The following is a 22,995-nucleotide window of genomic DNA, read 5'->3' on the forward strand; positions in this document are numbered from 1 at the left end:
AGCCCCATCCCTGTCAGACAAGATGTCTCCTCCCCAGACCTCCCTATCTATTCCATCCCTGTCAGACAAGATGTCTCCTCCCCCCTCCCTATCTATTCCATCCCTGTCAGACAAGATGTCTCCTCCCCCCTCCCTATCTATTCCATCCTCGCCGGTGCCCCGGGAAGAGTTTCCTTGGTGCTTATCTGGTGGAGTCCGAGCACTAGGATCCCTGTAGCAGGGCCAGTGGTATGGTGTAGCGTGGGGTGAAATTAATTCATCACATCATTACTGCCGGTGATAAATGGTGGCTCGAGCTGTCATGAGAAGGGAGAGGAGGGTGAGGACTGGATGGTAATTCTCTGTTCAGCTCCTGGCTCTTCCTCTGCTCCTCTTTATCAGGTAGAATACTTCTCCTACTGCTGCTGCTAAGCACCAGCACCTCATCTGTAGGCCACAGACACTGGATTAGACCGGAGTAAACAAAACAGATATTAGGGCTACTCTTTTTTATCACAATGTCCCTCAATTTCAATTACATTTCAGTTCAAGGGGCTTTATTGGCATGAGAAACATATGTTAACATTGCCAAAACAAGTAAAGTTGATAATATACAAAACTGAAATGAACAATAAACTTTACACTCACAGACATTCCAAAATAATATCTCTCTCTGTGTCTGTCTGTCTACCCTTCACAGGGAAAAGTGACCCCTTCTGTGTGGTGGAACTGAGTAACGATCGGCTACAGACACACACGGTCTACAAGAACCTCAACCCCGAGTGGAACAAGGTCTTCACCTTGTGAGTGCACTTCTGTACCATGTGTTGCCACATACCTATCCTGATCTCATGCTGGGTGGGCTCTCTCTTTCTGTCTGTCCTTCTCACTCTCTGACATATGCCAGTACTTCATATATGTGCACACATGCACATTTATTGAATTGTGTTGCAACTATTGCTAATATTTAATTTTGTATTTTTTTTAACTAGGCAAGTCAGTTAATAACAAATTCTTATTTACAATGACAGCCTACCAGGGAACAGTGGGTTAACTGCCTTGATCAGGGGCAGAATGACAGATTTTTTCCCTTGTCAACTCGGGGATTCGATGCAGCAACCTTTCGGTTACTGGCCCAATGCTCTAACCGCTAGGCTACCTGCCGCCCAAAATAATAAGATATGAAGTATATATTTTGAAGTAGTATTACAGTACAGGTATTACAGTACAGGTATTACAGTACCTATAACTATAGCACATTATCATAACGAGGCATGGTTATAAAAAAACAATCATAGCTATTACTTATCATTTAAGATGTTTTAAAAACATAAGTTATAATTCATACTTAATTTCCAGTTATTAGCCGTTTCCAGTTATGCTACTACTTGTCACATTTGCCAAAGGACATTGTAAAATGTAAGGATTACTATGTGAATACTATTTTGGGATGCACATGATGATCTCTCTGTTTGTCAACTATGTTCTTTCTTGTTCTCTCAGTTTCTGCAAAATCTACATGATCATTGTTTGGATAAAGCACGTTTTCTTAAACATCTTGATTGAATAATATGATCAAACATTGTCATTACTACATTACACTGTCATTACTATGTAGCTAATGCTAGTACATCGTTAAGATTTAAATTCAGAGGTCTAGGTTTTATCCCCTTATAAATCATTCCTCCTATACATTTTTATTTTGATTGACATGCCATAATTGGATTCTGTACATTACTATGTACATATATATATATATATATTATTTCAGCCTTCCTTACAGGGAAATACACAAGTGAATTCCCAGGGAAAGCTGGGTAATTTGGTCATCCTTTAAGGGGCGCCGTGTCTCTTTCTTTAAGAGAAACCTCTTTTCTTTCCATCAGTCTTCTCCTCCCTAGCCTACTTTTCAAAGATGACATTTCCTAGCCACAATTCCTTTCCTCATACAACTCTCACACTCTTTATTAGTTGAGTACAAAGCTCATAGGGGCTTGGAGTTTCATCATGCTATGATGCGGGTGTGATATGTGTGATTGTAATGGTGTAACGGTTGTTCTGTGGCGAGTAGTAACGTGAAGGACATCCACTCGGTGTTGGAGGTGACGGTGTACGACGAGGACCGAGAGCGCTGGCGAATAGACGCAAAGTGCCTCGAACACCCGGGATGACCAGCTAACTTGGCAGAGGTGAGCCCACTGAAGAACAGCCAGACAGTGGAAACAGGAACGAAAAGGAGGTTACTAGGACCGCAGTGTGCGTGAGTGCTTGCTTAACCTGTCTTTCAATTCCCCAGACTGTTAACCCGACAACACGCCCATAAGGGAGCTCCAAGCGACAGCAGGTCGCCCCTCCAACCACTGTCGCCATTCGCCTAGGGCTAAGCGGATGGCGAAGTTCACGGCAGACTTCCTGGGTAAAGTGGCCATCCCTTTACTAAACGTGAGTCCTCCTGATGAAATGTCTCTGCTGTCTATCACCTCCCCTAGGGGTAATACTGTAAAAAACACTGGGGAGGATATAAAAACACACAAGATGCAACTGTGGATGAGACTGTTATCATTGCACAAAGCAGAGTGAGAGAGAGAGTGTAAGAGAGAGAGAGAGAGAGCGAGAGAGAGGGCGAGAGAAAGAGAGAGCGCGATGTAAAGAAAAGAGCGAGTGAGAGAGAGAGAGAGAGAGAGACAGCGAGAGTAAATGAATAAAACACCATTGTTAATGTACGGTCCTGGGGGGCTAATTCCCCAGGATAGTTCATATCTCCCTGACAATGCTGTGGTGGTAATGAACAGGTACTTGTCAGAGTTGCCACAGTTGTTTTGGGCTCTCTGTCAGATGCAGCAGCTGGGGTTCAAAGGTGGCCCAGAGAGTGTATTCAGCCGGGCATTGCCAGACAGACGGCTGTCATGTCCCTCTCCCATAGATTCAAAATGGTGAACGGAAAGCCTACGCTTTGAAAAGCAAGGAGCTGACAGGGCCAACAAAAGGGGTCATCTTTCTGGAAATAGACGTGATTTTTAACGCTGTAAGTCTCTTTCTTTTCCTCCTCCCCTGTTTTCCTAGTTTGTCCCCACCCCCCCTCCACACTCCAGCACCATCGTCTTTCTGTTTGTCCCCACCCACCCTCCACACTCCAGCACCATCGTCTTTCTGTTTGTCTCCACCCTCCACACTCCAGCACCATTGTCTTTCTGTTTGTCCCCACCCACCCTCCACACTCCAGCACCATCGTCTTTCTGTTTGTCCCCACCCACCCTGTTTGTCCCCACACTCCAGCACCATCGTCTTTCTGTTTGTCCCCCTCCACACTCCAGCACCATCGTCTTTCTGTTTGTCCCCACCCACCCTCCACACTCCAGCACCATCGTCTTTCTGTTTGTCCCCACCCACCCTCCACACTCCAGCACCATCGTCTTTCTGTTTGTCCCACCCACCCACCCCCTCCACACTCCAGCACCATCGTCTTTCTGTTTGTCTCCACCCTCCACACTCCAGCACCATTGTCTTTCTGTTTGTCCCCACCCACCCTCCACACTCCAGCACCATCGTCTTTCTGTTTGTCCCCACCCACCCTCCACACTCCAGCACCATCGTCTTTCTGTTTGTCCCCCCCTCCACACTCCAGCACCATCGTCTTTCTGTTTGTCCCCACCCACCCTCCACACTCCAGCACCATCGTCTTTCTGTTTGTCCCCACCCACCCTCCACACTCCGGCACCATCGTCTTTCTGTTTGTTCCCATCGTCTTTCTGTTTGTCCCCACCCTCCACACTCCTGCACCATCGTCTTTCTGTTTGTCCCCACCCACCCTCCACACTCCAGCACCATCGTCTTTCTGTTTGTCCCCACCCACCCTCCACACTCCAGCACCATCATCTTTCTGTTTGTCCCCACCCACCCTCCACACTCCAGCACCATCGTCTTTCTCCAGCACCATCGTCTTTCTGTTTGTCCTCCACCCTCCACACTCCAGCACCCAGCACCATCGTCTTTCTGTTTGTCCCCACCCACCCTCCACACTCCAGCACCATCGTTTTTCTGTTTGTCCCCACCCCCCTCCACACTCCAGCACCATCTGTTTGTCTTTCTGTTTGTCCCTCCACACTCCAGCACCATCGTCTTTCTGTTTGTCCCCACCCCCCTCCACACTCCAGCACCATCGTCTTTCTGTTTGTCCCCACCCACCCTCCACACTCCAGCACCATCGTCTTTCTGTTTGTCCCCACCCACCCTCCACACTCCAGCACCATCGTCTTTCTGTTTGTCCCCACCCACCCTCCACACTCCAGCACCATCGTCTTTCTGTTTGTCCCCACCCTCCACACTCCAGCACCATCGTCTTTCTGTTTGTCCCCCCTCCACACTCCAGCACCATCGTCTTTCTGTTTGTCTCCACCCTCCACACTCCAGCACCATCGTCTTTCTGTTTGTCCCCCCCCCTCCACACTCCAGCACCATCGTCTTTCTGTTTGTCCCCACCCACCTCCACCATCGTCTTTCTCCAGCACCATCCAGCACCATCTCTTTCTGTTTGTCTCCACCCTCCACACTCCAGCACCATCGTCTTTCTGTTTGTCCCCCCTCCACACTCCAGCACCATCGTCTTTCTGTTTGTCTCCACCCTTTGTCTTTCCCCCCTCCACACTCCAGCACCATCGTCTTTCTGTTTGTCTCCACCCTCCACACTCCAGCACCATCGTCTTTCTGTTTGTCTTTCCCCCCTCCACACTCCAGCACCATCCAGCACCATCTTTCTGTTTGTCTCCACCCTCCACACTCCAGCACCATCGTCTTTCTGTTTGTCCCCCCTCCACACTCCAGCACCATCGTCTTTCTGTTTGTCTCCAGCACCATCGTCTTTCTGTTTGTCCCCCCTCCACACTCCAGCACCATCGTCTTTCTGTTTGTCTCCACCCTCCACCCTCCAGCATCATCGTCTTTCTGTTTGTCCCACACTCCAGCACCATCGTCTTTCTGTTTGTCTCCACCCTCCACACTCCAGCACCATCGTCTTTCTGTTTGTCTCCACCCTCCACCCTCCAGCACCATCGTCTTTCTGTTTGTTCCCCTCCACACTCCAGCACCATCGTCTTTCTGTTTGTCTCCACCCTCCAGCATCATCGTCTTTCTGTTTGTTCCACGCCACCCTCCACACTCCAGCACCATCGTCTTTCTGTTTGTTCCACACTCCAGCACCATCGTCTTTCTGTTTGTCCCCCATCCTTTCTGTTTGTCCCCCCTCCACACTCCAGCACCATCGTCTTTCTGTTTGTCTCCACCCTCCACACTCCAGCACCATCAGTCTTTCTGTTTGTCCAGCACCATCGTCTTTCTGTTTGTCCCCCCCCTCCACACTCCAGCACCATCGTCTTTCTTTTGTTTGTCCCTCCACCCTCCACACTCCAGCACCATCGTCTTTCTGTTTGTTCCAGCACCATCGTCTTTCCCCACCCTCCACACTCCAGCACCACCATTCCAGCACCATCTCTTTCTGTTTGTCCCCCCACCCTCCACACTCCAGCACCATCGTCTTTCTGTTTGTCCACCCTCCACACTCCAGCACCATCGTCTTTCTGTTTGTCCTCCCTCCCCTGGCGTCTCTTGTCGCCCGTCCTCGTCTTCACTTAAATGATCGAAAACTCCCACTCAGCCGCCTTTGTTCGCCCCTTCGTTGTCACTGTGTGTGTCCTGCTGGCGGCCATCTTAGTGCTGTGTGTGAGGGAGAGGGCTCTCACTGTAGTCTGTGACGTGTGGCGCTACTCTCAACATCATATCTGCATGTAGTCAAGACAGTCCATTCAGTTAGAGATCTATGCCATATTGTGTTATTGTGATAATATCCCACCACAGGCTGTGTGTTTAAATGTGTTTATTATTCCCACACCAGGTAAAGGCAGGTCTCATGACGTTGATACCCAAAGAGCAGAAATACATAGAGGATGAGCCCAGAGTGTCCAAACAGGTAGGTTAACACCACCACCCTCCACTCTTTTGCCCCATTTAGCTCAGCATCTACTACAGTCCCCCATTAAATGAGATATATTTAACAAAACTCAACCAGTCTTGAGTGGCATCCTGTGAGGCCACAACAGTGTGGGCAAGAGTGAGAGAAAACATCCCTCTCCCCCCCACCCTCCTCCTCCTCCACCCTCATCGCTGCTTTACTGTGAGCGGAGAATAGAAATGTCAAGCTGTCAGCTCTGGGGGTGTATAAGTAGATTGGCCATCCTTAGTTGGCCCTCTGTGCCACTGCTGCTTTGCACTTCATTGTCACACCGCTCAATGTGGCGGACTCACAAAGGGCTGAATCGCGGGGGCTGGCCCACATCAGACATGTCACATAAACGTTGTTTGGGCTGAGCAGTCACCCGCTCCCACACCCTTTTGTCTCTCTCCTCTTCTTTCTCTCTCTCACTCTATCTCTCTCTCTGTGTGTGCTAAAAGATGCACACTCTGCACTTTCCCCTGTGTGGAGTGTGAACCTCCCTGTCCACCCTCCCTGTTCGCTCCTCTCTGTTTTCATCTGTACTTCACCTCTGACTCATAGAGATGCCCCATGTCAGCATCTCTGAATGATGATGTCATTGATGGCTTTAGAGAGATTGCCCCGTGAGGGCTCTTTTGTGTGGGGCTAGTCCCTGCTGTGGCCGCTGTCTGTCCTTACAAACACAAGACCCCCAAAATCCAAAGTAGACAGTCAAATACAGACATTATATTACATTACAATTCCACTATTCAGCAGTTGATATCTGCATTCATTAAACTACCATGGCCAGGAACAAAGCAGGAACAACTCCAGGCTGTAGTTATAACAGTAACCAGAGTTTGTCCTGGTGTGGTCATGTCATCCCGGGAAAACTCCTGGGCCTAGATATAACTACTAATGTTGGTATAGGAAGTACATTTGAGAGAGAGAGAGATAGTTTACAGTAGTCCCTCTGCTGCTAGTTACAGTAGTGTGATCAAAGCGTGGCCGTGTGCAGGGATGTGGGTGACTCAGAGTGCTGTTGTCTTCAGGGGGTGGATGTCCCCACCAGGACACCGTAGACTCACAGTCATTCTTAGTTCACCACTACTCTACCTTGAATAATGAATTAGGCAGTGGTCTAAAAATACAACTACCTCTAAATGTCCCAGAATCCTCTTAAAGACACATCAGAATAACACTTTCCCTCTTCGGGGACTACTTCCTGGATGCGTTTTCTTCTGTCATGTTGTTTTGGTATTTCTTGATTGGAACACAGCGGAATGGGACTGTGGAGCTTGAACTCCTTAGGGATGTGAAATCATCACGGGCTGTTAACACTATTACTATGACTTGCCTTCGGCTAAAGAGACTTAAAGACACAGCTTCAGTGAACATGACTTGATTTAGTGATTAAGTTTCTTATAGTCTCAGCATTTTGTTAACAATATTGTGCCAATACTTGACCAACACTAGGCTGGCAAAATGATGGGGTTTGAGAGACCAGATGACATATTGTCCTTGTTGCCATTTGCCCATCACATTGCCAGTATTATGGCCTTAAGAAGCTTTGTACCACGGCTTGGCTAAATACTCAATTCTGATTAGTTGAGAGGGTGTTGATTACATACAATTACATAACGAACTCTAGAATGAGAGTTGACTAAATACAAGTTGATTCCTCGACTCCTTGCCCATCAACCGTCATTAACGGGATTAATAATATATATGTTTATATTCTTAATTCCATTCCTTTACTGGATTTGTGTGTATTGGGTATATGTTGTGTAATTTGTTAGATATTACTGCACTGTCAGAGCTAGAAGCACAAGCGTTTTGCTACACCCGCAATAATCTGCTAAAAATGTGTATGTGACCAATAACATTTGATTGTCATGTTTTTGACTGCTTATGTCACCTCTGTGCTCTGTCCAGTTGCTTCTGCAAAACTTCAACAGAGTGAGACGATGCATCCTGTTCCTCATCAACGCCGGCTGCTACATCAACAGCTGCTTCGAATGGGACTCAACTCAGAGGAGCATCTGTTCCTTCCTGGTACTAATGCATACATTTACATGTACACACAGCCATACTCACCGGTTCCTTCCTGGTACTAATGCATACATTTACATGTACACACAGGCATACTCACCGGCCATACTCACAGACATACTCACCGGTTCCTTCCTGGTACTAATGCATACATTTACATGTACACCGGTTCCTTCCTGGTACAGCCATACATGTACACACAGGTTCCTTCCTGGTACTAATGCATACATTTACATGTACACACAGCCATACTCACCGGTTCCTTCCTGGTACTAATGCATACATTTACATGTACACACAGCCATACTCACCGGTTCCTTCCTGGTACTAATGCATACATTTACATGTACACACAGGCATACTCACCGGTTCCTTCCTGGTACTAATGCATACATTTACATGTACACACAGCCATACTCACCGGTTCCTTCCTGGTACTAATGCATACATTTACATGTACACACAGCCATACTCACCGGTTCCTTCCTGGTACTAATGCATACATTTACATGTACACACAGACATACTCACCGGTTCCTTCCTGGTACTAATGCATACATTTACATGTACACACAGACATACTCACCGGTTCCTTCCTGGTACTAATGCATACATTTACATGTACACACAGCCATACTCACCGGTTCCTTCCTCCTACTAATGCATACATTTACATGTACACACAGACATACTCACCGGTTCCTTCCTGGTACTAATGCATACATTTACATGTACACACAGACATACTCACCGGTTCCTTCCTGGTACTAATGCATACATTTACATGTACACACAGACATACTCACCGGTTCCTTCCTGGTACTAATGCATACATTTACATGTACACACAGACATACTCACCGGTTCCTTCCTGGTACTAATGCATACATTTACATGTACACACAGCCATACTCACCGGTTCCTTCCTGGTACTAATGCATACATTTACATGTACACACAGACATACTCACCGGTTCCTTCCTGGTACTAATGCATACATTTACATGTACACACAGACATACTCACCGGTTCCTTCCTGGTACTAATGCATACATTTACATGTACACACAGACATACTCACCGGTTCCTTCCTGGTACTAATGCATACATTTACATGTACACACAGACATACTCACCGGTTCCTTCCTGGTACTAATGCATACATTTACATGTACATGTACACACAGACATACACAGACATACTCACCGGTTCCTTCCTGGTACTAATGCATACATTTACATGTACACACAGACATACTCACCGGTTCCTTCCTGGTACTAATGCATACATTTACATGTACACACAGCCATACTCACCGGTTCCTTCCTGGTACTAATGCATACATTTACATGTACACACAGACATACTCACCGGTTCCTTCCTGGTACTAATGCATACATTTACATGTACACACAGACATACTCACCGGTTCCTTCCTGGTACTAATGCATACATTTACATGTACACACAGACATACTCACCGGTTCCTTCCTGGTACTAATGCATACATTTACATGTACACACAGACATACTCACCGGTTCCTTCCTGGTACTAATGCATACATTTACATGTACACACAGACATACTCACCGGTTCCTTCCTGGTACTAATGCATACATTTACATGTACACACAGACATACTCACCGGTTCCTTCCTGGTACTAATGCATACATTTACATGTACACACAGACATACTCACCGGTTCCTTCCTGGTACTAATGCATACATTTACATGTACACACAGACATACTCAGACATACCGGTTCCTTCCTGGTACTAATGCATACATTTACATGTACACACAGACATACTCACCGGTTCCTTCCTGGTACTAATGCATACATTTACATGTACACACAGACATACTCACCTGCCACTTTCTGGTACTAATGCATACATTTACATGTACACACAGACATACTCACCGGTTCCTTCCTGGTACTAATGCATACATTTACATGTACACACAGACATACTCACCGGTTCCTTCCTGGTACTAATGCATACATTTACATGTACACACAGACATACTCACCGGTTCCTTCCTGGTACTAATGCATACATTTACATGTACACACAGACATACTCACCGGTTCCTTCCTGGTACTAATGCATACATTTACATGTACACACAGACATACTCACCGGTTCCTTCCTGGTACTAATGCATACATTTACATGTACACATTTACATTTACATGTACACACAGACATACTCACCGGTTCCTTCCTGGTACTAATGCATACATTTACATGTACACACAGACATACTCACCGGTTCCTTCCTGGTACATTTAATGCATACATTTACATGTACACACAGACATACTCACCGGTTCCTTCCTGGTACTAATGCATACATTTACATGTACACACAGACATACTCACCGGTTCCTTCCTGGTACTAATGCATACATTTACATGTACACACAGACATACTCACCGGTTCCTTCCTGGTACTAATGCATACATTTACATGTACACACAGACATACTCACCGGTTCCTTCCTGGTACTAATGCATACATTTACATGTACACACAGACATACTCACCGGTTCCTTCCTGGTACTAATGCATACATTTACATGTACACACAGACATACTCACCTGCCACTTTCTGGTATTTACCCTTCAGAAATACAGTATGCAAATACATATACATTGACCCATGTCTGTTATAAACACACACATACCTGCAACTGCTCACACGTAGCTGCTTCAAACAATAGATGGTACTTACAGTATATACTCTTAACCAATAAATGGTACTTACAGTATATACTCTTAACCAATAAATGGTACTTACAGTATATACTCTTAACCAATAGATGGTACTTATATACTCTTAACCAATAGATGGTACTTACATACTCTTAACCAATAAATGGTACTTACAGTATATACTCTTAACCAATAGATGGTACTTACAGTATATACTCTTAACCAATAGATGGTACTTATATACTCTTAACCAATAAATGGTACTTACAGTATATACTCTTAACCAATAGATGGTACTTACAGTATATACTCTTAACCAATAGATGGTACTTATATACTCTTAACCAATAAATGGTACTTACAGTATATACTCTTAACCAATAGATGGTACAGTATATACTCTTAACCAACAGTATATACTCTTAACCAATAGATGGTACTTATATACTCTTAACCAGTAGATGGTACTTACAGTATATACTCTTAACCAACAGATGGTACTTACAGTATATACTCTTAACCAATAGATGGTACTTATATACTCTTAACCAGTAGATGGTACTTACAGTATATACTCTTAACCAACAGATGGTACTTACAGTATATACTCTTAACCAATAGATGGTACTTACAGTATATACTCTTAACCAATAGATGATACTTACAGTATATACTCTTAACCAATAGATGGTACTTATATACTCTTAACCAGTAGATGGTACTTACAGTATATACTCTTAACCAACAGATGGTACTTACAGTATATACTCTTAACCAATAGATGGTACTTACAGTATATATTCTTAACCAATATATGGTACTTATATACTCAAATTCAATATATGGTACTTAGATACTCAAAATCAATATATGGTACTTATATACTTATATATATGTCACAAAACCCACTCTCTGAAATAGTAGAAGTATACCACTCAGTATACCTACCTGAACCAGGGTAAGGAAGGCCCCTCGACGAATAACCAACCAATCTAAGGCCTAAGAGACAATATAATGTCTCTCTCTGTCTCTTGAGCTATCTCTCTCTGTTCCTCTCTCTGTCTCTCTGTCGCTCTCTCTCTGTTCCTCTCTGTCTCTCTGTATCTCTCTCTCTGTTCTCTCTCTCTCTCTCTGTTCTCTCTCTCTCTGTTCCTCTCTCTCTGTCTCTTGAGCTATCTCTCTCTGTTCCTCTCTCTCTCTCTTTATCTCTCTCTCTGTTCCTCCCTCTGTCTCTCTTTATCTCTCTCTCTGTTCCTCTCTCTTTATCTGTCTCGCTTTATCTCTCTCTCTGTTCCTCTCTCTGTCTCTCTCTGTTCCTCTCTCTGTCTCTCTATCTCTCTCTCTGTTCCTCTCTCTCTCTGTTCTCTCTCTCTGTCTCTCTCTCTCTCTGTTCCTCTCTCTCTCTCTCTGTTCCTCCCTCTGTCTCTCTTTATCTCTCTCTCTGTCTCTCTCTCTGTTCTCTCTCTGTCTCTCTCTGTTCCTCTCTCTGTATCTCTATATCTCTCTCTCTGTTCCTCTCTGTCTCTCTCTGTTCCTCTCTCTGTCTCTCTATCTCTCTCTCTGTATCTCTCTCTCTCTCTCTCTCTCTCTCTCTCTCTCTCTCTCTCTCATTTTCAATTGAATTTTCAATTGAAGAGCTTTTTTTTGGCATGGGAGACATATGTTCAGTGAAATAGAAATAGATAATTAACAAAAGTGAAATAAACAATAAAGTGAACATTACACTCACAAAAGTTCCAAAATAATAAAGACACTTGTGCAAATATGTTTATGTTTTTGGACTCACCGGAGCAGATTTTATAGTTGTCATTTGAAGTCAAGTATATGCTAGTATGGGTAGGTAACAGTGTTTTGAGTGTGGGGATGTTGGCCATAAGCGAGAAGGCGGAGAGTGGGACGCAGGTGGTCCTTATAAGCATGGGCCCACTGATATAGGGAGAGGTGGGCCGACAGTGTTAGAGCAGCCACAAGCACCTGTTGCTGAGCAACAAGTTGTTTGTGTTGAGGGTACATAGTTGCAGCTTGTACCAGAGGGGAACATAGCATCTGATGTGCAGCATAAAAATAGTGTTGTAGGATGTAAGGATGGATCTGGGGGGCCATTTCCCCAGACCGGTGAGGAGATGCCCAGTACGAGTAATGGGGTACAGGAGGGGGTTCAGGTTGGGCTAGTCTCCCAGGCAGGGGAGGAGATGCCCAGTACGAGTAATGGGGTACAGGAGGGGGTTCAGGTTGGACTAGTCTCCCAGGCAGGGGAGGAGATGCCCAGTACGAGTAATGGGGTACAGGAGGGGGTTGGATTAGTCTCCCAGGCAGGGGAGGAGATGCCCAGTACGAGTAATGGGGTACAGGAGGGGGTTCAGGTTGGACTAGTCTCCCAGGCAGGGGAGGAGATGCCCAGTTCGAGTAATGGGGTACAGGAGGGGGTTCAGGTTGGACTAGTCTCCCAGGCAGGGGAGGAGATGCCCAGTACGAGTAATGGGGTACAGGAGGGGGTTCAGGTTGGACTAGTCTCCCAGGCAGGGGAGGAGATGCCCGGTACGAGTAATGGGGTACAGGAGTGGGTTCAGGTTGGGCTAGTCTCCCAGGCAAGGGAGGAGATGCCCGGTACGAGTAATGGGGTAGAGGAGGGGGTTCAGGTTGGACTAGTCTCCCAGGCAGGGGAGGAGATGCCCGGTATGATTAATGGGGTACAGGAGGGGGTTCAGGTTGGACTAGTCTCCCAGGTAGTGGAGGAGATGCCCGGTACGAGTAATGGGGTACAGGAGGAGGTTCAGGTTGAACTAGTCTCCCAGGCAGGGGAGGAGATGCCCAAGACGAGTAATGGGGTACAGGAGGGGGTTCAGGTTGGACTAGTCTCCCAGGCAGGGGAGGAGATGCCCAAGGTGAGGAGACGAGTAATGGGGTACAGGAGGGGGTTCAGGGTGGGCTAGTCTCCCAGGCAGGGGAGGAGATGCCCGGTAAGGGTAATGGGGTGTAATTGGGGAGTGTTGAGAGGAATGTGACAGAGGGGAGTCAGGGGTCCAGGGCCTCAGTTGAGGAGGATCAGGAGAAGGATCTGGACATGTCTGATATCCCTGTTGATGTGAGAGCAGCCGGTGACGACTCAATTTACAATCTAGGTGAGGAAAATGGGTTCCTGGACTGGACTTCTGGGAAATATGTTGAATATGTTTTTCATGTTGTTATTTTTGTCAGGTCAGCTGTGGTGTTACAGAAGATGGTGGGGTTAGACCAGTTGAGTGTGAAGAAGCGTTTCTGCTTGAGGAAATGTGTTACTGCTGTCATGGCAGCAAAAGGTGATGGGAAACGTGGTAAGGATAAGAAAATATTAAAACAGTGATGATTATCATTCCTCATAGGGTGCTTTTCTCTTTGTCTGGTTTCTCTGTGGTTTCTTCTGTTTTTCCTTTCTCTTCTCAATATTAATGGGGGAAGGGACAGGAATAAGAGGGGAAGGGACAGGAATAAGAGGGGAAGGGACAGGAATAAGAGGGGAAGGGACAGGAATAAGAGGGGAAGGGACAGGAATAAGAGGGGAAGGGACAGGAATAAGAGGGGAAGGGACAGGAATAAGAGGGGAAGGGACAGGAATAAGAGGGGAAGGGACAGGAATAAGGGGGAAGGGACAGGAATAAGAGGGGAAGGGACAGGAATAAGAGGGGAAGGGACAGGAATAAGAGGGCTTGGGTATTAGAAGTAATACAACAGAAAAGGCTTAATGTAGTTTTTCTACAGGAGACACATAGTGATCAGGCTAATGAGGTTGACGAGGGTATGTGGTGGGAGGGGCAGCATGTACTCAGTCATGGTACTAATTTCAGTGCTGGGATGGCAATTTTGTTTTCTTCAGGCTTTGGGCTGACTGTGAAATCTACAACAGAGATTGTCAAGGGTCGGGTTTTATTGGTCAAGGCGGATGTTATATGTACAGTTGAAGTCGGAGGTTTACATACACTTAGGTTGGAGTCATTAAAACTTGTTTTTCAACCACTCCACAAATTACTTGCAAACTAGAGTTTTGGCAAGTTGGTTAGGACATCTACTTTGTGCATGACACAAGTCATTTTTCCAACAATTGTTTACAGAAAGATTATTTCACTTATAATTCACTGCATCACAATTCCAGTGGATCTGAAGTTTACATACACTAAGTTAACTATGCTTTTAAACAGCTTGGAAAATTCCAGAACATTGTCATGTCTCTAGAAGCTTCTGATAGGCTAATTGACATAATTTGAGTCAATTGGAGTTGTACCTGTGGATGTATTTCAAGGCCTACCTACTTAGTGCCTCTTTGCTTGACATCTTGGGAAAATCAAAAGAAATCAGCCAAGACCTCAGAAATAAATTGTAGACCTCCACAAGTTTGGTTCATCCTTGGGAGCAATTTCCAAACGCCTGAATGTACCACATTCATCTGTACAGACAATAGTACACAAGTATAAACACCATGGGACCATGCAGCCATCATACCGCTCAGGAAGGAGACGTGTTCTGTCTCCTAGGGATGAATGTACTTTGGTGTGAAAAGTGCAAATCTATCCTAGAACAACAGCAAAGGACCTTGTGAAGATGCTGGAGGAAACAGATACAAAAGTATCGATATCCACAGTAAAAACGAGTCCTATATTGACATAACCTGAAAGGCCGCTCAGCAAGGAAGAAGCCACTGCTACAAAACCGCCATAAAAAAGCCAGACTACGGTTTGCAACTGTACCTGGGGACAAAGATCATACTTTTTGAAGAAATGTCCTCTGGTCTGATGAAACAAAAATATAACTGTTTGGCCATAATGACCATCGTTATGTTTGGAGGAAAAAGGGGGCGGCTTGCAAGCCGAAGACCACCATTCCAACCATAAAGCATGGGTGTGGCAGCATCATGTTGTGGGTGGCTTTGCCGCAGGAGGGACTGGTGCACTTCACAAAATAGATGGCATCATGAGGAGGAAAATGATGTGGATATATTGAAGAAACGTCTCAAGACATCAGTCAGGAAGTTAAATCTTGGTCGCAAATGGGTCTTCCAAATGGACAATGACCCCAAGCGTACCTCCGAAGTTGTGGCAAAATGGCTTATCAGTCCCACCTGGCCAACTACAGAATTATACATATTGAACTTTCATAAAACCATAAGTGTAGTGCATCAAAGTAAAGGTTAACTTTTTGTTAATCCAGCTGCTGTGTCAGATTTCAAAAAGGCTTTATGGCAAAAGCACACCATGCGATTATCTGAGGACAGCGCCCCCCCCCCCCCCGCATATTTCAACCAGGCAGGTGCACCGCGAAAGTCAGAAATAACGATATAATAAATGCCTTACCTTTGATGATCTTCTTCTGTTGGCACTCCAAAAGGTCCCAGGTACATCACAAATGGTAATTTTGTTCGATAATGTCCTTCTTTATATCCATAAAAACTCAGTTCAGCTGGTGCGCTTTTGTCAATAATCCACCCAGTTTCCCTCCATCAAAATGCATACAAAATGAATCCCAAACGTTACTAATAAACTTTTCCAAACAAGTCAAACAACATTTATAATTAAACCTTAGGTACCCTATTAAACGATCAAATTTAAGACGGAGAATCGTTATTGTCTTTACTGGAGAAAAATACCAAAGAACGCGTTCTCTTCTACACGCTTGGAAGCACTACAGCCAAAATGGGAGCCACGTAGAAAAACTACAATTTCTGGCTCATTTTTCTCTTCCTAAAGACTGTTAACATCTAGTGGAAGCCCTAGGAACTGCAATCTGGGAGGATTTGACCTTATAATAAAAGTGACAGCCATTGAAAACAGTGGTAGGCTGAATTATTTTTTGGGGGTGGGGGTGGTTTCGCCTGCCATATCAGTTCTGTTATACTCACAGACGTAATTTTAACCATTTTAGACACTTTAGAGTGTTTTCTATCCAAATCTATCATTTGCATATCCTAGTTTCTTAGCCTGAGTAACAGGCAGTTTACTTTGGGCACGCTTTTCATCCGAACGTGAAAATACTGCCCCCTACCCAAAAGAGGTTAAGGACAAGAAAGTCAAGCTAGTGGAGTGGCCATCACAAAGCCCTGAACTCAATCCCATTGACAATATGTGGGCAAAACTGAAAAGGTGTCTGCATAAGCATGGAGGCCTACAAACCTGACTCAGTTACACCAGCTTTGTCAGGAGGAATGGGCCAAAATTCACCCAACTTATTGTGGGAAGCTTGTGGAAGGCTACCCGAAACGTTTGACCCAAGTTAAAAAAATTAAAGGCAATGCTACCAAATACTAATTGAGTGTATGTAAACTTCTGACTCACTGGGAATGTGTTGAAAGAAATAAAAGCTGAAATAAATAATTCCCTCTGCTATTATTCTGACATTTCACATTCTTAAAATAAAGTGGTGATCCTAACTGACCTATTACAGGGAATTTTAACTTGGATTAAATATCAGGAATTGTGAAAAACTGAGTTTAAATGTATTTGGCTAAGGTGTATGTAAACTTCAGACTTCAGCTGTATATAAAAAAATGTATTCTCTTAATGAGCGTACAGCGCATATTGCTATATTTGATCAAATAAAGGAAACCTTAAGGGACTGGAACTGTACAGTGGATTTTACTGTTGATTGCACTGCTGAATAACTTTACCTGCGGTCAGCTACTCGTCTGCCTGGTCTATTAACTACGTTTGAGCTTTCTGATATGTGGAGAGTAAGAAAAATGGAGGGCTATTAAATGGAATTTTGAGTCATTGAGACAATGGTGGGAGGTTGGGAATGCCCAAATAGGTGTTTTTTTTCAACCGTATACTGCTCTGTCTCTTATTGAAGTTAAAGAGAACAGGACAGTTGCTCACTCAGAATGACCTCGGACTAGTCATGAACTTACAGTACAGGAGACATGGACTGAGGTCGTTTTTACCAGAAAGAGTGAAGGGTGACTTGATTAGGTCTCGCTTTGCTACCCTCAAAGATATGGATGCTCCTAGCGTTTTTTTTTTTATACCTAGGGCAGTCGACATTGAAACGCAAACAGATGTCTGCCTTCTTCTCCCTGATGGAAAGGTGACCACGGATGACGGTGAGATGTGCCACCACGTGGATTTCTACTCTGTGTGCTGAACAGTTGTTACATGGATTTCCTCATTTGGGCCCTGAGCAGACAGCTGCTTTGAACTCTGACCTTACTGACATCAGGCCAAGCCTCTGGCATCAACGGTTTACAATCTGATTTCTAGAAGCACTTTTGGAGGTCTATTGTTGTGGATTTTTATGAAGTCGTGTGTGTGTCTTTTCATGAGGGTTCTCTTCCTGTATCCTGTCAACATGGTGTGCTGTCATTGTTGCCATACCACAATCTTATTTTGGGGCCAATATTAAATAAATGTTCTACTGTAGGTAGCGTTACCTACCACTAGTCGGCTGTACCTAATTCTTTTCTTTAAAAACAAATAGTGAACCAACATGTTTTCCCATGGCTGTCTTGTCTCTCTGCAGCAGACAAATATATGGTGAGCAATATGTTTGGCACAAAAAAACTCAATAAAATCACAGTATCAAATCACAATACATATTGTATCGACACCTAAGTATCGTGATGATCCCTGGAAATTCCCAGTTCTAGTATAAACTGGACTTTAGCATAGTCTTTACACCCTGTGGTATAGCATGGCATGCTGCTGTGTGTTCAATCTGAAGACACATACGCTTGGCTATCACCACACCTGACCCAAACACCACTTTGTCCGATTTTTACACAGGTTATTATGTGTTCGAAATATTGATATGAGCATTCTGCCTGTCTGTGTTAGCATTTAGCACTGGAGTTTGAAGATGCTGTAGCTAGTGAGTTAAAGAAAGGTGTTCTTTACATTCTCAGATTCCTGGTGGAAGGTGTCTAACGTTATGACTGTGTCCCCAGAGGAACATGAGATATGGCTTCCTTGTCTCTCTCTCTCCCTCCCTTTCTCTCTCTCTCCCTCCCTTTCGCTCTCTCCCTCCCTTTCTCTCTCCCTCCCTTTCTCTCTCTCTCCCTCCCTTTCTCTCTCTCCCTCCCTTTCTCTCTCTCTCCCTCCCTTTCTCTCTCTCTCCCTCCCTTTCTCTCTCTCTCACGCGATGTGTAACAATGTGCAAATTGGAAGTGCAGCTCAGTTCCTACCTCATTTTGTGGGCCGTGTTCACTTTCTCAATAGCAAGGCTATACTCACTGAGTCTGTACATAGTCAAAGATTTCCTTTATTTTAGGTCAGTCACAGTTGTCAGCTTTTCTGCCACTGTGTACTCTCTGTTTAGGGCCAAATAGCATTCTAGTTTGCTCTGTTTTTTTGTTAATTATTTCCCATGTGTAATTCTTCCAGCGCTAACCCACACCATAACCCTAACCTTAACACTTACCATAACCCTTACCCTAACCCTAACCTTAACCCTTACCCTAACCATAACCCTAACCCTTACCATAACCTGTAACTCTAACCTAAACCTAACCACTATAACCTCTTACCCACACACACACACACACACACACACACACACACACACACACACACACACACACACACACACACACACACACACACACACACACACACACACACACACACACACACACACACACACACACACACACACACACACACACACACACAGTAATGTAATCCCTCTCTGTGTTAGATTAGTGTGCAGACAGATCCAGGCTAGTGAGCTAACAGGTACAAACCCTCTCTTACTCCCTCCAGTTTGTTCTTCCGCTCTCCTTCTCCCCGTATCTGTGCGCCTCATCCATTAGCGCCAACTGCGATTAGAGACGTGTGTGTGAGGTAACTGAGCCCCCCATCACACACCACCACAGCACCCCTACCCAGCCCCGTAGAGAAGCAGCCACCGTTGCAGCATTGGCACAGTGGGCTGGGCTGGAGTTACCTCCCGTCCCGCGCCACGGGTGGTGTGTGTGGTGGGGGGGTGTAAGCTTCTGCTTCCTCTCTACCTGAACACCTGCAAGCTGAGACCCACCCACTCCCCATCCCCTCCTTGTTTCTCCTCTCTCCATCGCTCTCATCCCCCTTCCCTCTCTGCCTGTGAGCTGGGGCCATTGTGGGGGTTTGTGGTGTTGAGTTCTGTTTAGTGGCTCATGCCAGATCTCCCCGCAGCCCCTGAAAGACAAGGCTGTTATTGCTCCAGGGACCGCAGGCCTCAGCAACTCTTCCTCCAAACAAATTTGCTGTAACTTTATATGCAATTGGGCCTTGAATTGGGAGCAAATAGAGCATGCTTTGTGATGCCCAGAAGGGTGAGGAGGGTAGGAGACGGGGGTTGTTTGGAAGGCAGTGGAAATGATACCAGGCTCTTTTATTTGGGGCGAAGTAGGACTCTTATCAGTGGGAGAGCCCCAGACAAGGGAGTTACTTCTGCAGGAAACTGGAGCACCTATCACCTGCTTTGCATTTAGATCAAAATAAAAAAGAGAAGAACCTATGCACACACTCCTCTCCAGGTCCATGTAAATTGCTCCTTTGACTCCACTTGAGAAAGCTAGCTAACTTTTACCATCAGAAGTGTGCATTTTATTTTACCTTTATTTAACTAGGCCAGTCAGTTAAGGACAAATTCTTATTTACAATGACGGCCTACCCCGGCCAAACCCGGACAACTTGGGCCAATTGTGTGCCGCCCAATAGGACTCCCAATCACAGCCAGATGTGATACAGCCTGGAATCAAACCAGAGACTGTTGTGATGCCTCTTATACTGAGATGCAGTGCCTTAGACTGCTGCGCCACTCTGGAGACCTCTCCTGATGTTCTGCCCGAGAGCAACGGACAGCTTGAAATAGATCAACTATACATGTTTTACGACCTTTCTCACTGAAAACATGAGGGAAAGTGAAATAAAATGACACGTTGATTCAGAGGACACTGTGGAGTCTGGGGTTTGGTTTTCATAGACAGAAGGACATCTGCAGATGGGGATGTGTTAATCAATTATCTCTGTTTTATTCTCATTCATGGTCACCGTCGCTATTACAGGACATTTTGACCATTTGTGGGTGTCTTTGGTTAAGTGTCTATTACAGATTACTTGTTGTTATGGACATATTTGTTTCTATGTTTTGGATGTGATATACAACTTCTTCTTACTAAACATAAAACAGCTCTTTGTCTCCCCGGCAGGGGGCAGTCTAGCACCACAGAACGGGACTGTCCTGTCCAGACAAATAGGACCCGTATAGGCTTCTTGTCAGATCATGACTTGTTCTTTATTTGCTATCTGGTAGCGGACGGCTGGTATCTGGATGGATATCCATGTAGTAAAGATAAAGCCAACTTCACTCTGAAATCCAAACGTCAGCTGACTTCTGGAGAGGGGAGTTAGACTAGTACACGCTCAACGTACGCCAAAGCACTTCATACGTTCCCCAAGAGCTCCATATCCGAGCCGTAAAGCCGAGCAGCGGAGCACTGTTTAGTAAACCACATAGTGCCAAAACTATAAAGCCCCAATCTTCCACCTTCATCAAAATGTAATAGATGAATGAAACACACATCTGTTCCTGATGGGATTATATTCCTAAATCTGTGCCTTGCTTTTGATAAGGGAATGCCCTTCTATTTTTATGAATATTATTTATTGTGCTGAAATGTACTGTATATGGATTGACTACATATAAATGAAATAACCATAGAGAGTTTAAGGGGATTATCTGTTCACTGTGTTTCCACTGTCTAGTAGTTTGTAGAAATAACCAAATGTTTTGTTTGAATACTTCAAGTTTGCCTTATTGTGAACATATTCTTTTATAGAACAATAATCATGCAATGGAGGTAGGTACTTAAAAGTATTTTCAAAAGTTTTTAATTGTAGTACATTTTCTTACCGTATTTTGTATTCAGTGTTATTTTTTTTAGGGCCGGTTTGCTTTCATTTGGAAACAACCCAAATATCTATTAGTTAGACCATATGCTTTGAGATGCCATCATTGACTTGATGTTAAAGCTGATACAGCTTCCATTTTGACATTCTTTAACATGAAAAATAATTTGAAAATAATTTTAATCCATGTAACATCATTTGTTAACGTAAATCAAATAAATGACTTAATAGCATCTTACACTGATGCCGTGTTGAGGGTGAGTTTAGTAGATACAGGAAACAATGGATTTCTCTCCTTTCAGTGTGCAACAAATAGGAGATGATCCTTAGCATTGTATTCTATTTTCTTCTATTTTATACCTATACTACCAGGAATAAACTAGAGGGGGTTTATGTGATTCAACATATATATATATATATTTAACCTTTATTTAACTAGGCAAGTCAGTTAATAACACATTTTTATTTACAATGGCAGCCTACCCCGGCCAAACCCTCCCCTAACCCAGTGCCAATTGTGCGCCGCCCTACGGGACTCCCGATCACGGACAGTTGTGATACAGCCCGGGATCGAAACAGGGTCTGCAGTGAAGCCTCTAGCACTGCGATGCAGTGCCTTAGACAGCTGCACGTTTGGAATGCAAACATGCATGTGCATGTCAAAACAAAAGTTAAGGAAGGGATGGAGCAATCTGTGTGTCTCTAAGTCTAGCACTGCCACCCGAAACACCAGCCTGTGAGCTGTGTGTGTGTAGCTCAGAAAATACCTGTGTAGACAAAACACACACACACACACACACACACACACACACACACACACACACACACACACACACACACACACACACACACACACACACACACACACACACACACACACACACACACACACACACACACACACACACACACACACACACACACACACACACACACACACACACACACACACACACACATACACACACACACACACACACACATAAACACACACACACACACACACACATAAACACACACACACATAAACACACATAAACACACACACACACACACACACACACACACACACACACACACACACACACACACACACACACACACACACACACACACACACACACACACACACACACACACACACACACACACACACACACACACACTGTATAGCCACATGCCTGAGATTCTGTAAATGTTTTTTTCCTTTCTCCGGTCACAGACCTCCATGGCTGATTCCCTCTCCTTCCTCCCCAGGCAGAGAGAGTCTCAGTAGGGAAGCGATGGGGGAGGTCTCCCGGTCCTGGGGAAAGGTCCCGGCGTTGCAGTCTTCTCTCCCCAGCCGAGGGGCTGTGAGACGGGGCAGGCTTGGCCTCTGATGGGCCGGGGTGTCGTGTTCCTCCAGCTGTCAGTCACAGCCTCGC

General features: G+C 44.9%; 1 protein-coding gene across 1 annotated transcript in view; it reads left to right on the forward strand.

Annotated features, from left to right (window-relative positions):
* LOC124034600 (multiple C2 and transmembrane domain-containing protein 1-like) overlaps positions 1–22,995 on the forward strand; it is a 231,809-nt gene that overhangs the window by 149,309 nt on the left and 59,505 nt on the right. The window contains exons 10-15 of the mRNA XM_046348001.1: positions 680–782; positions 2,051–2,112; positions 2,381–2,421; positions 2,903–3,004; positions 5,867–5,941; positions 7,880–7,999. Of these exons, the coding sequence (XP_046203957.1) occupies positions 680–782; positions 2,051–2,112; positions 2,381–2,421; positions 2,903–3,004; positions 5,867–5,941; positions 7,880–7,999 (503 nt within the window). The remainder of the gene's footprint in view (positions 1–679; positions 783–2,050; positions 2,113–2,380; positions 2,422–2,902; positions 3,005–5,866; positions 5,942–7,879; positions 8,000–22,995) is intronic.

Source organism: Oncorhynchus gorbuscha, linkage group LG04 (genome assembly GCF_021184085.1).
Source record: "Oncorhynchus gorbuscha isolate QuinsamMale2020 ecotype Even-year linkage group LG04, OgorEven_v1.0, whole genome shotgun sequence".
NCBI classification, from domain to species: Eukaryota; Metazoa; Chordata; class Actinopteri; order Salmoniformes; family Salmonidae; genus Oncorhynchus; species Oncorhynchus gorbuscha.